Source organism: Phasianus colchicus, chromosome Z, assembly GCF_987193195.1.
Source record: "Phasianus colchicus chromosome Z, bPhaCol1.hap1.1, whole genome shotgun sequence".
Lineage (NCBI taxonomy): Eukaryota > Metazoa > Chordata > Aves > Galliformes > Phasianidae > Phasianus > Phasianus colchicus.
Window position 1 is genome coordinate 24,747,491 of NC_143476.1, and position 20,244 is coordinate 24,767,734.

Sequence of the window (20,244 nt, forward strand, 5' to 3'; positions counted from 1 at the left end):
ACTTACTCCTCCTGCTGAAGTTCTCAATTTCCACAGCTCTACTTGTCCTTAACAGTGTAGAAGTCACCCTACCAATCTCCACAAAGCAAATACAGCAACATTCTTTAAATCTCTCTTTTGCTACGATGCTAGAGAGAAAACCTAGCAATGGCTAGTCTGTCAACACACTAACAGCCTTAAGGATCCAGCGCCATCACACAGTTCCTTTGCATATTTTCTTCAATCTATATCTATCTTTAGTTTTTATTAAAGGAAAAAAAAAAAAAAAAAAAAAAAAAAGAATCCCTGGGGTTACCGGAGCAGCTTCTAGTTACACCGCATTACACAATCTCTTTGGAAGCATAGAGCTGTATGACCCATAGGAGGGAATACCTTCTCCGAGCATGGTCTGCAAATGGCAAGCACAGGATTGTTCAGGTTTGCAACATGGTACCACTACCAGCAAATAATAAAAACAGTGAGTCAAACTTCTCTGCGTTGCAGTTGTCTGCTGGGAGCAGCGTTTGATCTCCTGAGCAACAGGAAGTGGGCAAGTGCACAATAATTGCGTTGCCAGAAGTTCAATTTAAAGCACACTCCACTACAAATGGCTTTCTGAATATAAGAAAAGCCAGAAACTTCTTAAGGAAAAGTTAATCACCAGCAGTCTTGTACAAAGTTACTCAAAGAAAGCACTCAGCAACTGATTCTACATCTTTCCTTTGAAATGACTATGACTTCACCAGAAATCAGTGTCACCTGAAGCATCCATTAAGGGAGCTAGTATGATGGCCGCAAAACAGAAGAGTAATTCCCTGCAGGTATCATAACTATTGATCCCTTCACTTGAACATAAGAGTTATGAGATGGTGTTTAGTGGACAACAGAGTACAGGACGCAAATCATACAGAAGGGACAGCATTAGCTTAAACAGCCAGCAAGGTATTTCTCTTGGAGAAAAGCTGCTTAAGATGCACCTTTTGAATTAGTGAATTAATTCACATGGTTTATCTGCTGGTATAAGACAGGAGCTTCAACGGCTGAGGTCATCTGTGCTCTCATCAGTGAGGCTGGGTTTGTCTGGGGCTCCCCAGGATGAGTTTCAGGGAAAGACAGGTTACCACCTATGGTGACCACCATTTCTCAGAAGGGAGGGCAAAAATTCCCACTACTCTGCCAGCTTCCAGGCTAGTCCAGCAGCAGTAGGCCCAGAACCTGCTGCTGGTTAGACACTTCACCAGTAAGGCAGGGAAGAAGCAGCAGCTAAGCAGCAATATCATCACAATCAACAGCTCCAACTGTGTCAAGGCAAGAGCACAAAACCCACCACAGAGCTGTGGCAGAACAATCAGAAAGGCAGAGAACTGCTGCACTGATGTCCAAAGGTAGCCTTCAGCCTAATCACCTGTGACATAAGGAGTCTGCAATGACTGACAGCGAGCTAAGGCAAATGCTTCTTTGCTCTCCTGGCTATAGGTCCTGCCAAGTCCCAGCAAGCACTGGATAGACTTTCCTGTCATGAGGTACTCTGCCTACTCCCACTCAGGACACTCTCTACCCCTTCTTCAAGGCAAATTTGTGAAGGTGTCTAGCTAAAGGGCAAGAACTAGAGAAGGCTGGCTAACATCTTGCCCAGTTCTATCTTGATGAAGGAAGCGAGCCTCCACCTTCAAAGGTAGAAAAGTTGATTTCTTTGATGGTTGCTCTGGAGGAAATGACTGGCTCCACTATCCAGGGAATGAGAAAAAAAATCAAGGCCAGGAAATGAACTTAGACCTCAGAAGAATGATATTCTGGTTTTCCTCAAATTATGCCTTGAGACAGTGCCAGCTACCACCATGCTTGGTTCCTCTCAGCTTTCTGTAAGATGTATCCAATGGTCACAACTTACTCTGGTGTCTAAATCTGTTCCAGAACAACTCCATATTTGGGCAGTCCCAGAAGTGGTACTGACTCAGAGCCCCTCCTTACTGACAGAGAGTTTTCATTATAATCCTTGCTAATTCCACTGGATCAGCTGGTTGCACTCTACCTTGACAGATGGGTCCCTACCAGCTTCTCCAAAAGCAGTCATCAGCATACCACCAATGTCTACCAGTAGTTGACCAGGCTAAGAGAAAACTGAAGGGACATGAATGTGCTGTCAGAATTCTTCCTTTAAGGCATTCAACTCTTCTTAACTGGCAAGCAATGCTAGGGGCAAAGGAACATCCATATTTCATATGCCACCAAGGACAGCACGTGTGCGAGCATCAGTGTGGAGGTGGAACAGCAATGAAAGGCAGCTCACTAAAGTTAGACCAAGTCAGTGGCAAGAAATACATAAGGAACCAGAAAGGAAATGTGACCTCAATACCAACTGAAGTCTGCTGTGAATGCTGCATACAAAGTAATTACATGCTGAATTCATCTTTCTCAGACTCCTAACAAATGACTTTTCTACACTCTGGTGACCCAGTTTCTACATGGACACACATTCCTGCATCCATTTCTGATAGACCCAACTACAGCAATCAGCTTTTTATCAGCCAAGGTACCTCTGGTCAACTCACATAATGGATGCAAAATCCTTTCAGAAAATTTTGTGTCCGATCACTTCATACTCTTATAGCCTTTCCCTTTTATTTTTATTTTTTTATTTTTTTTGTAAATTTTGACAAAGGAAACATACTTGAGAATAACTACATAAAAATACCTGAAATCCCACAAGATTATAAAGTATCACATCAAAGAGTGAAGATTTTGCAAACCTCAGAGCAGAATCAAAACACAAGGCCCATGTCCTGCGCTGCCTGCTCATATGCAATTTCTATCAAGGAAGTGAGGGCAGCCTTTTCTCCTCTCCTTATAAGCCTCTTTTCTGTACACACATCACATCCCATGTCTGTCTAACGAAGAGACATTCTGTCAAGATCCTACTCTGCAATTTCCTCTTGCTATAAACAGAGGGCAGGAAATTAGACTTGGCCTGAGGATGTCCAGAGTCAGGGCCAACAGCCGAAACATGTCAAACCTCTAATTTCATATAATATTGTGCAGGCATGTTTAGTTGGCTAATTGTGAATGCTTCCACCAAGCCCCTCCAGTGGCCTCTGTGCTTGCTAATTCAGAAACTCTCTCTCTCTCAAATCACTCATTAAAAAATAAAACAATATGCAGCACAGTAATTAGCACTGGAGCTGTTCCAATGAAACAAAAAATAAAAAATAAAAAATGGGCACAGAGACAAGATTGCCCAGATAAACTTCCCTGTAAATCTCAAATGACCGCCGTTTAGGAACCACTCTATAGACTTTGACAGCAAACTAAGAAGAATTAGTCCGCTATGCAAACAGAATGGGAAGAGAATTGGGATCACGCTACCCACTGGGAGAATCACAGCTGTTACAAACTATTAATGTTTATATTAGAATAATGTCTTGAGGGAACAGCTGAGTTACAGATGAGCACAGAAAGCAACAGTGCATAGGCCTGTACATTTATTTGTGGGCATACAGTACCTAGAACAGTGAGATTTCTCTCTCCTCTGCTTGAATAGCACTCGGTGCAATGAAACTATCATCACAGCTTTTTCCTCCACAAATATACAGATAATGAGAGACAGAGGGAAATCTTGTAAATGCATATGGGTATGCATCCTGCCCTGCAGCACTGCATAATTAGGAGAAAAGGGAAACAGAGAGAAGGAAATCCCGTGCCCATAACTACTACCGCAGTTCTTCATTTCTACACAGAAATCAAGCTGCTCTAAAATCCTCCTCAACTTTATGAAATTGGGATGAAATTTCTGTCTCCCAGTATATTGCAGAAGGAAGCAACAATTCATCAACACTTACTACCTCTAAACTTGGTCGAGCCATACATTTTAAAACCCTACCATTACCAACTTCCTCAATAGCATGTTCCTAACAATGCAAGGTTTATTTCAGGGCTGGAGCAAAGCCCTGCTGGACCTTCTGGAGCTGAAGAGAAATCAGAGGATGTTTCACTGCTGCTGCATGAAGCACTGCTGCTGAGCAGGGGTCACAGGCACCCTCGGGAGGCTTGCAGCTGCCCTATCACTCAGGGAGTGAGTCACTTCCCATCAGACCTCTCTGTCAACCTTTCTAGCGCTGAATTAAAAGTCTAGCTTGTCACTTGCTTCAGCTTCAGTGAAAGCGGATTCAGGGCTATGTGGGAGAGCACTACTTTGCAGAATAACCATCTTGTAATCACTGAATTCAAGTGCCATGACAAATGCAAGATACACAACTGAAAAACAAATAAGAACAAGAACTCCACCAATGTATTTGTTCTGCAAAAGTTAGCCAGATGTGAAATCACTCTCACGCTTACCAAGAGATGGAGGGTGACAGTGGGGAGAGCAACCTTCTGCAGAAAATCTGCATGATACATCAGCATCTGTAAATTTTGTCTAAGTGTTTTTAACTAATATTACAGTGACACTTACAGAAGTTTTCAATTAAGACTCTAAAACAGATAGCACCTCCACTTCTTCCCCTTGAAAGCTTATTAAATTTCCCTCAAGGATCAAATAAAAAATTAATTCATATGCTATGGACAGGAACCTTCTTACTTCTTAGGGAACCATCCAGACTTTTCAGATAAATGCTAAACATGACTCATTTCAGAAATCAAAGCAGCTGACTGCAATTCACTCAAGAAAGTGAAAATGCAAGCCTGCCATATAGACCATTTTAATAAAATCTGAAGCTGCTACCAGGAAAAGAACCAGAGGGAAGGCTTAGCTGCAGTTCAGGACACTTGCTTCTAGTCTCTCAAACTGGCTTTGGAGCATGTAACATACTTTCAAACCTTTTCTCCTGCCTCCAGATTTTTTGTCTGCTTCGGCACTTCAGCCCTGTCAAACAGGAACTGAGCACAGACCAGCCACCTCATAAGCCCTGTGCTGTAAGAAATGGATCCAAGCCATTCTCATTTTTCTTGAAGACCATATACCATGCTGCCTCTGAAGAAAACGATAACTCCAGAAACCCAGAACAAAGAAGGAGGAAATAACAGTATGCACTTGCACTCAGCTGCAAAACACAGTGGAAATGCAGAAACACTTTCAGTAGAGCATATTTCTACAATGCAGAGCAACCTGGACAGAAATCACCTATACCAAGAACATTACACTTATGGCAGGAGACACAAAGGCTTCAAATCTACAAACTGACAAAATTTGATTCTCTCAGTTCTTGCTCATATATTCCATCTCACTTTCCAAGAGAAGTTTTAGTTTAAAAAAGCTTATAGTTAAAGCTGTATTACAATCAAGCTTGCGCCAAAAGACTTGAAGAATTTGAGCTGACGTTTTTTTTAGACTTCTTGCTGGCAGAGAGTAAAATTTTTTTAGAAATAAGTGTTTCTATCCTGCTTTGGAAAAAAAATGGTATCCTCCAATTCTGCTATGGAGCATAAGCTGCAGATTCCTACCAAGATCAAGCTGCTGTTAGACTGTTTTGCAGCTGCTCTTGCAGTCACTGCAGAAAAGTATACTATGAAAAGACTGGAAAGAGGACAGCCTTATGGGAGGTGAAGTCATACATATCAACTGCAGTGTTAAAAGCAGACCAGAGGAATCTGTGCAAGACACAGAGAGATGATGCTGTCTTTGCTTGTGAAGCCAGCTATTTTGTCAGCCATGAGTGACAGTGATGGCATAAACTGGAATTGACAGGGTGCACATCTGGATAGTGACAACTAGACTGAATTTGAAACTGAGGAATGGAGGAGCATGATAATGAAAGAATTCACATCTCAGTGTGTGTGTAAACAGGGTGAGGCACAAAGAGAGCAGATACACTGCTGGTCAGAGAGAAAGGAACCTGGAGATGGGTCATGAGAGTGGAGAGGATGCCTGCTGCTTTATCTCCCTTTAATAAGTTTCCAAAAGATAGTGATTTCTCCTACCTTCTGCAAGTACAAGACTGTTCCCTTCAGCACAGCATAAAAGGTTTTCCAGCCTCGCTTTCCCCAGGGAGCTGCAAAGAAAACAAATGAAAACCCATTTAACTCAGATCCATTTTTACACTTTGTCTAGGCAACAGAAGAGTTAGATTAGTCCCGTGTTACACCTCCTTTGTACTCTTCTTTTCAAAGGACAATGCAACTCAGCACAGTGCCTGCACAGTGCCTGAAAATACCTGCTGTGAGGTAGAGTAATAAAACAACCCTGAAGACAGCACTGGACTGGATCAGAAGGGAACAGGAGCAATGCAGAAAGCAGGCCAGAGAGATCTGGTCTTTCTGCTCTGGCACTGACACTGCCCCTGTACTGTTAGGTCTGAGCTCTGTACAGTGATGTTTTTAGTAGGAAACACCCTTTCTCCATGTCAAAACAGGTCGCAGCCACTGCTGAGAATCAGTGTGACATTGCCCAAAAAGCACTGCCTCCCAAGAGCATCCTTCCTTTTTGCAACTGCTGTTCACCCAAGTGGGCACTGAGTGGTCAGATGCCTGCTTCATTCCATCCCTTCTTTCCACAGTTGTTGTGGAAGCCAAAGGGGAAGCAGAGAGGAGCCAAATCAAAAATCACCTCTCTAGAATCCTAAAGTAACACTGAAGAGCATCACAAAAGCAACACATCCAACCCACAAATCCCTAGGAACAAGAATGAGAGGAAAAAAAAAAGAGAGAGTTGCAGGGAGATAAAATATGAAAGTCCAGTCTGAAATTCAGCTGTGGTACAGGGAAAGAAGGCATGTGTCACAGAGACAGAGACCAGAACCATGCATCGACGTTCACTCTCCACCAAGTACACACCAGTGACCAACATCCACTTGTATACATAATATATACTGCAAATTAAGTTTGTACATGACTAAAGCATCACCCTCAAAGAAGCATCCCATTCTGATCTGACCAAGTGGCAGTGAAAAAGTTATTAGTCACTTGCTCCAGAAGTTAATCACTTGCATCTCAAATAGTGGGCATTATTCCTACTTGTATTATGCAACAAACAGAATTTCACTTTAAAAATCTCTACGTAAATTAAGCTCTACTGAATTACAAGTGAATATCCAAGTGTGCTAGGATAATTTTAAAGACAGAAGGTGCTGCTGCAAGCATCCTGGTTAGGGAGATTTCTCACATTTTCATAAAACTATATCACAGAATAGCTTGGTTTGGAAGGGACCTTAAAGCCCACCCAGCCCCAACCCCATGCTGTGGGCAGGACTGCCCCCCAGCAGCTCAGCTGCCCAGGTCCCCATCCAACCTGGCCTTGATCGTGTCCAGGGATGGGGCACCACAGCTTCTCTGGGTAGCTGTGCCAGGGCCTCACTGCCCACCTGTTCATCTTGCATGTGCCTTAACACAGCTTCTAGATCTGTTCTGTGATATTTTCAGGTCCAAGGATAAGGCTTACAGGCCTGTAATTTCCCAGGACCTCCTCTCTACAACTGGCTTTTACTCATTAAAGGATTATCTCAAAAATGCCAACATTCAATGAGCTGAATAAAGAGTGATTCTGAATATTTGTAATTAAACAAATTAATCATGGCAACCATCTACAATTATTTATTAAGGTTAAATAAACAGAAATTTAATAAAGAAGAACCTACTCAAAACATCCACTCATCACAAAGAATGAGGTCAGACTGATTATATCACCACCACTTGAATTCAGCTGTACTAGCTTCCAGGTTGAAAACAGAGTCCTTCAAATGTACTTTCTAAAATACACTAGCACAACATGAAAATGCAAAACCATTTAGCTTAACTAGATAGGCTTGCAGTTACTGAAAACTAATCACAAAGTCAGCTTTTCAGGATTCACCCAGCAGTATGAACCATTATTAGCTGATCTTCAACAATAAATGGGAAAAATATAGGTGTCCTGACTACCCTCTGCTGTTTCTAAGACTCTTAGTGGAAAGCAAGCAACTTGAAGATACCCAAGCAGCAAAATGCATGCAGGCAAATCAAAGACCTGTGATAATTAGTGCTCCAAGAATGGAAGTAGGACAAGAAGGAAAAAGGTTAATTAAAAGTAAATAAGAAACACAGCAGGATTATTACAAAGAATATTTACAAAGATTATTTATGAAACTGCATGGCATAATTCTTGTTGTTACCAAACACCGCTGGACTTGAGAGATATGTGACCCAAGAGCAGGAAAGCAGGGAACACTTATAGGATCTTCCAAGCAGAGATGAACAACCTTTTTTTAAAGACAGAAGTAGAAGGGAGGGGAGATTTGAAACAACCTGGTACCACACAAGGAAAAGGAGAATTACCACAACACTATTGAATAGCTGTAATTCACTTGAAATTGTTTTCTCTTCTATAAACCATGAGATTCATTTTCTTTGAGCACAAAAGATTCACGCTGCTTTGCTGTACCACATTACTCACTAGGCACATGCATTAGAGCTGATGCAAATGGAACTGAACATTGTAAATCCTGGCCTGATAGTAAGAGTGTGATAATCCAATTGCTGGGTTGTTTGTTATTGCTGCAATTTTCCTTAATGAAGCAGCACTATTCACCTTGAAAAGCAAACAGTCTCATCCTAAGTGGTACAGTGCAGAGATTACAAGGAAGAGAGATAAGATGTTACACAAGGAAGAGAGATATGATGCTACATGTGAAGGATACTTACTTTTCTTTCCATCCATATCTGCATGGATTTTCCGAGCCAGAAATCCAGTTTTATACACAGCAGCATTAGGGTCATGAGGGATGTCCAGGAATGGGTTATTAGAGTTTCCAATACGACTTACAGCCTTCGTCTGGTTCCCATTATCTTTTTCATCTGTACCATCTGAATGAGGTTTTTTTTTCTCTTCTTCATCCCTTAATGAGTAATGAAATACGAGAATGAATGAGCAACTGACCAACAAGGTTTTATTTTAGTAATTCTTGCATGCTCCTTGTCAAAACTTACCCCTCTCTTCATAGGGGACCTTATTTGAAGAGAACCCAGATGTACACTATAACGTAGACAAATTATAAGCAAAGCATCAACATCATTATAAGCAAAGTTAATCAACTTCACCAGAACAGCCTACAGGAGCTGAATTTTAAAGAAAGGCCTGGTTAACCTTTTATATTTCCAAAAGACAAGCTTTCAGAAGTGCTCTATGTCCTACAGCTTCACTTATTTTTATTTCCACTTATCTGAGTGCTGAAATAGAAAATAGCCTGCAACGTTCTCCTGAAAAACCTTTGATTTCTTCAAGTGTTCACATGTAGATGAAAAGCATTAGATTACTAGAGACCACCAGGACTTATTCCTTAACCTCACATATCATAAACAGGCTCTACTCTCTTTTCTTCAATTTCCTCCATAGACTAGCATAAAAGCATTAACTTAAAAATAAAAACTACAGTAGGTGAATTGCCTTATCTCTATCTCAGAAACAGAATGCTGCTCAAAACATTACTTATTAGTACAGTGTACTCAACACAGCCCTTGGGAATAACAAGGCGATCTATTTCAGCAAGTCACAAGCACTGCCCAGATAATGAACGCCTTCTTGCTTGTCAGCCAAGAGCGAAAAGGATAAGTTAACTTAAAAAACAAAGGATGTCCATGTTTTCAGAGAAGAATTGGTCACTGGATCTATGTGGATAGTGCATCTGGAAGAATCATAGTTAGTGTCAGATTACAGTACAGCTCAGTCTCTTTTGAAGTCCCTGCACGCTTCTTTCCAGTTGACTGACAAAGGTGCATCAAGTAGGCTGAAAGGTTGGTAACAGAATCACAGAATCACAGAATGGCCAGGGTTGGAAGGGACCTCAAAGATCATGAATCTCCAACCCCCCTGCCACACGCAGGGCCACCAACCATTCCACCTAATGCTAGACCAGACTGCCCATGGCCCCATCCAATCTGGCCTTGAACACCTCCAGGGATGGGGCATCCACAACCTCCCTGGGCAGCCTGTTCCAGTACCTCACCACTCTCTCCGTAAAGAATTTCCCCCTGACGTCCAACCTAAATCTCCCTTCCCTCAGCTTAAAACCATTTCCCCTTGTCCTGCTGTCACTCACCCTTTCAAAGAGTTGATTCCCCTCCTGTTTGTAGGCTCCCTTTAGGTACTGAAAGGCTGCAATGAGGTCACCCCGCAGCCTTCTTTTCTCCAGGCTGAACAAGCCCAGCTCTTTCAGCCTGTCCTCATAGGGGAGGTGCTCCAGTCCCCGGATCATCTTTGTGGCCCTCCTCTGGACCCTCCAACAGCTCCCTGTCCCTCCAACAGCTCCCTGTCTTTCTTGTACTGGGGGCTCCAGACCTGGACGCAGTACTCCAGATGGGGCCTCACAAGAGCAGAGTAGAGAGGGACAATCACCTCCCTGTCCCTGCTGGCCACCCCTCTTTTGATGGAGCCCAGGATACCATTTGCCTTCCGAGCCACAAGGGCACACTGCTGGCTCATGTTAAGTTTTTCGTCTATCAAGACCCCCAGGTCCTTCTCCACAGGGCTGCTCTCAAGGACCGCTCCTTCCAGTCTGTAGGGATGCCTGGGATTCCTCCGGCCCAAGTGCAAAACTCTGCACTTTGCCGTGTTGAACCTCATCAGGTTCACCCGGGCCCACCTTTCTAGCCTCTGAAGGTCCCTCTGAATGGCATCCCGTCCTTCAACCGTGTCAACCACACTGAGGGATATGGCAGCAATGTTTTTCCTAAATCCAGCATCTGACAAAAAAAGTCATTAACACTTGAGTGCAATGATAGCTACTTGAGGGGGAAAGTGAAAAGTTGCATTTCACTGGACCCAAATGATTAGCACAGATGGCAAACTACATAACCCAAAGCAGAACTTCCAAACATACATATGTTCACAGTTGTGCATCAGACAAGGATTAGCAAGGCATGCATCAGTCTCCTTCTGGGACATGCTGCAACCACATCTGCGAACAGCCACACAAAGAAACATCCTCCAAGATGCTGCAGGTTACAGCGGTCATCTGCAACATCCCAACCCTCGCTGAAGTGGTTTCCTAGGGAATTTAATCTGAAGCGATACCTAGGTAATGGGCTCTTACAATAACAAGGAAAACAAATCCATAGGCACAGGTGAGATCTATCAGCAGCATGGACATGAGTGCTACACATTCAGCCAGAGAACAACAGAAAGGTCCTAAATATTTGATTCAGTTGTAGAGATGTAGGTGGTGGTGCACAATATATAATCATATGTTGGCTGGCAAAATCTTCTGATTAGTAAGGGGAATAAAACTTTTATTGGAAAACCAGATTCCTGCAAGGGATACCAGTTCTTCTGTCTTCTAGCCTATCAATACACATGTTCCTACTCCAGAACAGAGAAAGATGCAATTCTGTTGGTCAAAGCAATAAGAACTTCTTTGTGCAAACCCTGTCCCAAGTTAAAAAAAATCTACAAATTCCTGACAATTTTGACTATCCCTACCTTTCTTTTCCTGTTCCTATTGCTCTGACTAGCTGGTGGCAAGGCCAGACCACTGTAACAAATTCTTCTTATATCTGTCCATTTCAGGAGTACATTCTCTCAACACAAGTCTCTGTGTACTTCATAGTGCCTAATCTAGACTAAAATCTTCCATAGGGCACTAGCACTCAGGCTTGTGAATTCTGGGATCTCAGATAAGGATAAAGTGGATTTCCCCTTGTCAGCTTACAATTTTTTGGAATGCACTATCTTCTCTGGGTCCATGGGAGCACACTGTCATATAGATCCTATCCTGTGGGAATGTGCTTGCACCCCTATGCAAGCAACTACAGGAGTTGTGACCAGTAGGGATCCTAGCCAGTGCTATTGCTGGGAGCGCTCTCAAAGTCAGCATCTCTAGGGCAGCTAATAAGCAGGAGTTCTTTATAAGACGATTGAAGATGGAGACAAGGATAAAATAGTATCTACTGACTACTGGACAGGGAATAGGCCTTAAAATGGTCCTTCAAACTGTCACTGAAAATGGGACATCTTTGAGACTCAGAAGCCTATCTATCACACACCTGAGAGCTGGATGTTCTGATTGCTTGGAGGTCAAGACACATAAGTAAGTCTGTAAGGTGCAGTGAAGGGAACCAGAGAGTTAGAGGGACTCATTACAGAGGACATGAAAGAATGGAAGAATAGCTGATTAGCCTCTCTCTCTCCCTGATCTTGAATACTAATAGCAGTAGAAATAAAACAGTGGGCTCCGGGACTCATTTCTTCAAATGTTTCATGTTACTTCAGTGGTTAAGCATAAGAAGAAAGCAGAATTGGGAGGGGTTTCAAAGCAGTAGTACTGTTCAGGTAATGTATTCGGTCATATACCTTCAAAAATTAGAATAGGACTGGTCAAGAATGGAGTCAACTGGGGACTGATACAAGCATGTACCCTTACATAATCTAGTCAGCAAAAAAGGTGATAAATAGCTGCAAAAATCACACAGACTGGTAGGGGTTGGAAAGGACCTCTGGAGATCACTGAGTGAGTACAACCCCCCCACAAGTAGGTTCTCCAAAGTAGGTTACTCAGGAAACCATCCATGTGAGTTTCGAATACCTCCAGAGACAGAGACTCCACAACCTCTATGTGCAGTCTGTTACAGTACTCTGTCACCCTCACAATAAATAGGTCTTCTCATATTCATATGGAACTTCCTATATTCCAGTCTGTGCCTGTTGCACCTTGTCCTACTGCTGGGCACCACCGAAAAGAGATAGTCCCCATCTTCTGACTCCTGCCCTTCAGATATTTTAAGTGTTGATAAGATCCCTTTCTCAGCCTTCTCCAGGCTAAAGAGTCCCAGATTTCTCAGCCTTTTCTTATACAGGAGATGCTCCAGGCCCTAATCATCTTTGTAGCCCTCTGCTGAACTCTCTCCAGTAGCTCCCCTTCTTTTTTTACTGGGGAGTGCCCAGAAATGGATACAGTACTCCACATGTGGCCTCCCCAGGGCAAAGCAGACCTGGAGTGTCTCCCCTCTCAACCTGACAACCACACGCTTTTTAATAATACCATAGTCGTTCTTGGCCACAATGGCACACTGCTGGCTCACAGCCAAACTGCTGTTCACCAGGACACTCAGGTCCTTCTCTGCAGAGCTCTATTCCAGCAGGTCAGTCTCTAGCCTGTACTGGTGCATACAGTTATTCCTCTACACTTGCTCTTGTCGAACCTCATCAGGCTCCTCCCCACTCAACTCACTAGTCTGCTCAGTCTTGCAGGATGATAGCACAGCCTTCTGATCCATCAGCTACTGCTCCCTGATTTGTATCATCAACAAACTTACTGAGAACAGACTCTATCTCTTTGCCCCAGTCACTAATGAAAATGTTGAACAAGACTAGATTCAGTACCAATCCCTGAGGAACATGCTAGCTACAGGCTTCCAACTAGACCCTGTACCACTGATCACAACCCTTTGAGCTCTGCCAGGCAGATAGTTCTCAATCCACCTCACTGCCTACTCATCTATACCACACTTCCTAAACTTATCTACAAGGATGTTGTGAGAGACAGCGTCAAAAACCTTGCTGAAATTGAGGTACAATACATCCACTGTTCTACCCTCACATAATCATCTGGTGATGACATTGTAGAAAGCTACCAGGTTGGTCAAACATGATTTCTGCTTGGTGAATGTTAACTACTCCTGATCATTTCTTCTTCCACTTGCTTGGAGATGACATCCAGAATAAGCTGTATCATTACCAGTAAGCTGTGAAGAAATCAAGCCAATTAGCCTGTAGTTTCCCTGGTTCTCTTTCTTGTCTTTTTGGAAAACTGGAGTGACACTGGCTGTCCTCCACTTCTGAGGCACCTCTCCCATTCTCTATGACTTTTCAAAGATTATATGTAATGGCTCAGCAATCTCTTCTGCCAGCTCTCTCAGCACTAATGACTGTATCCCATTAGGGTCGACTGAACTGTGTTTCAATTTTGCCTAGATGATCTCTGATCAGATACTCCTTAACCAAGGCTAAGACTTCCTTTCTCCAGACTCTTACAGTGATAAGGGTCTGGAATTCTCAAGGAGTAGTCTTAGCAGTAAAGTAAAGAAAGCACTGAGTAGCTCTGCTTTCTCGGTATCCTCAGTTCTCAGGGCACCCACCTCAATAAGCAGCGGGCCCACATTTTTCTTAGTCTTCCTTTTGCTACTGACATAAAAAAGGCTACTGGCATAAAGCAGGCTTTGCCTGTTAGATATAATTCCAAGTGGGCCATAGCCCTCCTTGTGGCATACCTGTAAGCCCTGACAATATTCCTACATTCCAAGTGGCCAGACCCTTTTTCCACATTCCATAGACTTTCTTCTTCCATTTGAGTTTTTCCATGAGTTTATTGCTCATCCACATAGCTCTCCTGCAACTTTTATAGGATTTCTTACTCTTAGGGATGCATCGATCTTGAGGGTAGAAGTGTTGCTTGAATGTCAACCAATTCTCCCAGGCCCCCTTACCTTCCAGTGCTCTAGTCCATGGGATACCTCCAAGTAGGTCACTGAAGTGGTCAGAAATGGCACTCCTGATGTCCAGGGCTGCAATCCCACTTAATTGCCTTCTTTCTTCCACTTAAGATCCTGAACTCAACTATTTCATGGTCACTAAATGCAAGGTTGCCCACAACCTTCATGTTCCCAACCAATCTTTCCTTGTTTGTAAGAACAAGTTCCAGTAGCACACCTCTCCTCGTTGGCTCTTCCTCCTATATTATGAAGCTATCTTCCTCATACTACTGGAACCTCTTGTACTATGCACGCCTGGCAACGTTGCTTTTCCAGCAGGTGTCAGTGTGGTTGAAGTTTCCCATGAGAACCAGAGCACGCAGTTGTGAAGCTACTTTCAGCTGCTTGAAGAAAGCAGCTCATCAACTTACCTCATCAACTTCCTCCTTCTGATCAAGTGGCCTGTAACAAATACCCACAACAGCATCACCCAGACGAGCCTGCCCCATAATTCTCACCCACAAGCTCTCCATTTGTTTGTCATTCATCCCTAGGCAGAGCTGGATACGTTCTAGATGCTGTCTCACACAAAGAGTGACTCCACCATCTCACCTTGCTGGTCTTTTTTTTTTTCCCCTAAAAAGTATGTAATCATCCCTGACAGTTCCAGCAACGCAAGCTGTTCTACTAGGTCTCCATGATTGCAGTAAAATCAGGGCTTGGCAAACACATTCTAAGTATACCTGTTTATTGCCCACACTGCACTCATTGGTATTCAGGCTCTTCAGAGACGAAAAGGGAGTAGAGGGCACATATTTTTCTAGAGAGATTCAAGAGGATCCCTGATAACATACCCTTGAGGTGGTTGGCCTTCTGGCTTATGTTATAGGAAGCAGCTAAGGAACATTGGTCACTGTGTTGTTTGGCCTAGATCATTTCCCACATTCACATAAGGCTGACATGTTCTTGTTGGGCTGTACAAAAAATAAGTCCTTGGAAGAACAGTCCAAAAATTGATAGACTAATGAAGATATATTAAACTGAGTTTACTCTGCATCAGCTTTAGGGTATGGTTGTAAGAAGGAACAGGTCCAGAAAATTCAGCTGTCCTGTGGATACATATACCTGAAAACTGATCTTTCCTTGAAATTCTAGATTGTGAAGGGTAAAACTACTTCCTTAACCTCAGAAGGCTCTCAGAATGATTCAAGTCATGTAATGTGCCTAGTTTGGAGGTCTTTTGTGATGCAGATAACAGATAACAACATCTAGCATCTCTATGCAAGTGTACAACAACAGAAAATGCCGGCCTCTTAAAAACAGTTTTGAAACATATCCAGAAATAAAGATGCTGCCATGTAACATGTTTTTTGGGTTCTTGAAGGAAAATAACATACACTTTTCCCAGTAACAAAAGCACTTCTGTACTGCTCTGTAGCCTGATTTGAGGCTCTGCCTTAGAAAAGACCTTCAACAGGAAAGATATGGTCAAGCCTTCCATTTTTCTTCTCATTTGTTCAAGTAGAAAACTTACATGACATGGATAGACAAAAAACTGCCTACATTAATTTAAAAGTCAATTTAAAAGAATATTCATATTTGTAGCATATAATTACACAAAACTGTTGGATGGATAACTTTATAATCAGAAGGTTGACTTAAGAAACCAGTGGAAAGAAGTTCCCCATGGCATCTGTCCCAAATAGAGGACAGAAGAAAAGAGAGACAAGCGGGCACCACTTGACTTGTCTATAAAATCAATTAATTTGCCAACAGAAAACATCCTAGACATCAAGAAAAAAAAAAAGAAAAAAAAAAAGGTAGTCATAATGGGGAGAGATTTCTGGATTTGACCTTGAAAAAGTTGAGCTTCAACACAGATGTCATTACAATCAGCCCAGTCTCAGCATTCCAGTTTGTAACAGGAAACTCAGAAGTAATTTGGCAGAAACCTTTTTCCACAGCCTTGTTCTTCTCCAGCATTACTGTCTCAAACACCTATTTCTGTCTAGCTCAAAGGAGTTGATTTTTCAGTGCAGCTGATTAGTGTTTTCATGCCTAAACTTCTGTGGAAAGAAAAGTGTGTCATCAATTGGTCACAGACCATGGAATTCTCTTGAAAACTGTACTGTCCTGCTTGGAAGAAGCCATCACAGTACAACTAGCTCAAATGCAGCATTTGGTTACTGAGATTTTGTAGGCAGCAACTTGGGATTTCATGTATTAATTCTAGATCACTACTCTGTCTATTTTAAGATGGTTATTTTATTACTCTTATCATCTGCAACAGGAAGCAGACATAATATTACAAATAAAGGAAAACAACAAAGTTCACTGCTGCATTTCCATGTAGACATCACACAAATCAAACATATTCAGCTCTGGCATCTTTGAAATCAAACTCCTTTTTCTTATCTACCTTACAGTTGGCAATAGCTGGTGCAAAAGCCAAAGGAAGAGAAACACCTACAAAACCTGGGCTGTAAAACTTAGACAATGGGACTAAAGGGATGTTAATATATCAACTAATCCATCTCTTTAACTCCAAGGTTGGACCCACCCTTCCTAATCCATTATAGAAAGATATTTGCTCAAGTGGTTCATGAAAACCTCCAGTGAATAAACATTCGTAGCTTGTACTGTCAAAGCTATTTCCTGGGTTACAAGGCTTACTGATAGAAAGTTTTTCGTAATGTTAAACCCAAACTTCCTTTGTTTCAAATATAAGCCCACCCACAACAGGTATGAAGAATAATTCACATCTTTCTCCTTTGCAACAGCCCTTACAGCCTGAGTAGAATACACCCAGGTCTCTCTTCTCAGTGTTATCTGTTCTCAACATAAATGTTCACAGAGTCTTGAATTTACTTAGCCTTAGAGGAGATGCAGAGCAGAACAGGAGGTAATCATGAAAAATCTTATGAAAAAAATCACAAGCCTTGGGGAAGTTTAAGCATGAGAAATTACAACACAGTAATCATGGCTAAGTTGCATCAAACTGGGGGGTTCTTGTGACATCAGCACAGGCTGTACTAGACTAAGTGGATGAAACAATAACTAATGGTAACTAACTAGATTCACTGCAGTAAGTAGGAATTTCTACCAATGATTTCAGTGATTTCTCCTCACAACCTTACGCTTGACTTGTGATCAAGGAAACGAACCAAAGTACAACACACAGGAGAGTTCTAGAATGGTATTCGGTACAGAAGAAACATGGAACAGGATAAGAAACAGAAGAGTCATATATCTGATGTGTTAATTTTCCTATGCTGCTTTTATAAAGGCAGATAGGCAAGAGGAAATAGCAAGTAATCAAAGTAAATGGCAGAACACTTCTTGGCAATTCTATTGTGAAAAGAAAACAAAAACTCTGGGATCTGGAGGAGAGTGCTCTCCAGATCTACATTTACTTGATGAATTCAGGGTGTGATCCGTTTGTTTTACACATCATGGCAAGTGACTCGCTTTTAACATTTTGGAGAACTCAAAACTAGAACTACTGCAGAAAAAGAACTGCAGTGCAATTTTCCAGAGCTGTATTCATGTTTCTTTATTCATAAAGTATGAAAAAATATTCCTCCTACAGAATGCCTGAGGAAATAAATAAGGAGCACATCTGCTGATTAAGATGCCACTGCTGTTGACTACAGAGTTGGAATCAATGGTAGCCTTTTCTCTCAGTGGGCTTAGGACCAGACTGTAATTCTACTAGAAAGAGACAGTGACCCATTTAGGATGATGATATGTCTAGCTTGTAACTATTGAGATAAGGATCAGGTGACAGTTCTACCCATCACACTCAACACCATTAGGCTCCCTTGCCTAAGGACTTACTGACCATCATTAATCCACCAACAATGCATTGATGGTTACACTCTTAAACTGCTGCCTAGCTCATAAATAAGAGTCTTAGAGTCTCAAGGTTATTCTCGCTAGAGGAAAGGTGTTTCTTCATCACACCAGGGTCATGAGGCAGCTTCTGCTGAGGTTTTGCAGCCCTATTTCCACATTGTCTCACTTCTCTGCCAGCCAACTCCATCAGGGAAAGCAAAGGGATATTCTTTGGAAAGGACAGCGAAGATCATCCCCGGTTCTGTCACAGCAAAACTGATGACATCTCTTTCCCACCATCTTTCTCTTCAAGAGAAAGTAATGTCTTCTCCCTTCAGTTCAGGCAGTCTTAAGGCTCACTGGAGTTACTTTACATCAGCAAAGAGCTGTCTAATAGTGAGGAGAGACATCTTAACACATCCTCTTCCAGACAGCACTCTGCTGCCTAAGGCTAAAGGTACTACCTCTTTAGCTCTGTCAAGAATTAGCTTCATTTCTCACCACAGAAAGTAATTTTCACATAAGTTCCAGCATCCTTCTGAGCTGCTTTATATCCATACCCCAGAGTTTTATTTAAGATTCTGTTTTCCCCTTCCTCTAGCCTGCTTTGCATTTTTTTCCTCAAAATAATTCATTATCAAGGGATATGTACTGGGCTATGTAAATGCCAAAGAAGTTATTGCCTAAACAAGACCAGGCTATCTCATAAATCACCTTGACTGAGCTAATGGGAGCAGTGCCAGGTATGAGCCAGTTCCTATCTGGAAGCTGCCCAAATGGATTGGACACAATACTGTCTCCTGCAAAGAGCTGAAAATTCTGAGATCGTGAAAGTCATACAGCAGATTCTGCTGGGTCTAAAATACCTATGACAGTATCCTGCAAAGAGCTCTGATGTTGTGAGAGCTAAGACTCATGCACTCACTCCGCTTCTTGTAAGGCTCATTAGACATCGCATTTCTTGGTGACTTTCACTACCAGTACACCTTCCTCACAACTCCGAAATCACCCAACAGACTTCTAAACAGGGGCTGCAGTCTCAGTTGGGATTAGCAGCCCCTATAGGCGTGGTTTTATGCCCTGACAAGAGAGCCATCTGAAAATTAAAAGCTTCTGGAAGATAAGAAACCAGGGGGCTTGCAGGACTTGTAGCAGTGTTAGGACTGCTAGCACAAAAGATGCATATACAAGTACTCTCAGGAAGGTGAGGCTTCAGGTAAATAAATTCATGCAGGCAAATATTTTTTACAGCCAAAATAAATAAAGATGTCATTCCTCTATTTTACACCAAAATCCACTGCTCTTCAAGAGGCAAGATCTAAAGCAGACTCTTCTACTCACTGCTGGTATACCCAGACCATACAAAACCTAATCACAGAGGAATGTCAATTTGACACAGTCAGAAACAGAAGCCCTTTCTTAGTATTTCAGCAATTAACATGTGTTAGCCTGTCACAATCAGCTAATATCAGCAGATATCAGACTGTTCAATTTATCATCTTTCGTATCAGATTGTTGTCAGGTTATCCATATTTAATCAGAAGACAAACCAAGACAATAAACCAACAGCAGGAAACTCAATCCAAGACGTGTGTTTCTATTCAGTGGTTCTGACACAATGTACTGAAAGATAAAGGGTGAAATCAACATCTGTTTTATTTATGAAGACATAGGACAATGGAGGATTTAATTTCTCTCTTTTCAGGCTGCAGTTTTCTACTAAATGAAATGTCCTCTTTCCTTACAAACGCAGTTGGCTCCTATCACTAACTCTTCCCACACTGGAGAAACAGATGAGGCAGTATTGCCAGGTCATTCATTAACAGAAAAGCAAACTGAGTGCATACACTGGCTATTTTCTACAGGTTTTGGAGCCTACTCAGATACTGAAATAGGAATTATAAAAAGATTGCTACACGGGTACTATTTTTTAAATTTCTAAATCCCATGCAGTATACTTACACTGCCCATTCAAGCTTCTCATTCTTGATTGAATTGTAGAGGGCCTGTAAAGGGAAAGAGAGGAGATGTAATTATTTTTACCTCTACTACTCATACATT

General features: G+C 42.1%; 1 protein-coding gene across 7 annotated transcripts in view; it reads right to left on the reverse strand.

Annotated features, from left to right (window-relative positions):
• Nucleotides 1-20,244, reverse strand: part of PSD3 (pleckstrin and Sec7 domain containing 3) — a 104,737-nt gene that overhangs the window by 11,655 nt on the left and 72,838 nt on the right. For all 7 annotated transcript variants that reach the window (XM_031607737.2, XM_090132142.1, XM_090132139.1 and 4 more), the window contains 3 exons: nucleotides 20,146-20,189; nucleotides 8,590-8,783; nucleotides 5,896-5,966 (listed from right to left, as the gene is read on the reverse strand). In XM_031607737.2, the coding sequence (XP_031463597.2) occupies nucleotides 5,896-5,966; nucleotides 8,590-8,783; nucleotides 20,146-20,189 (309 nt within the window). The remainder of the gene's footprint in view (nucleotides 1-5,895; nucleotides 5,967-8,589; nucleotides 8,784-20,145; nucleotides 20,190-20,244) is intronic.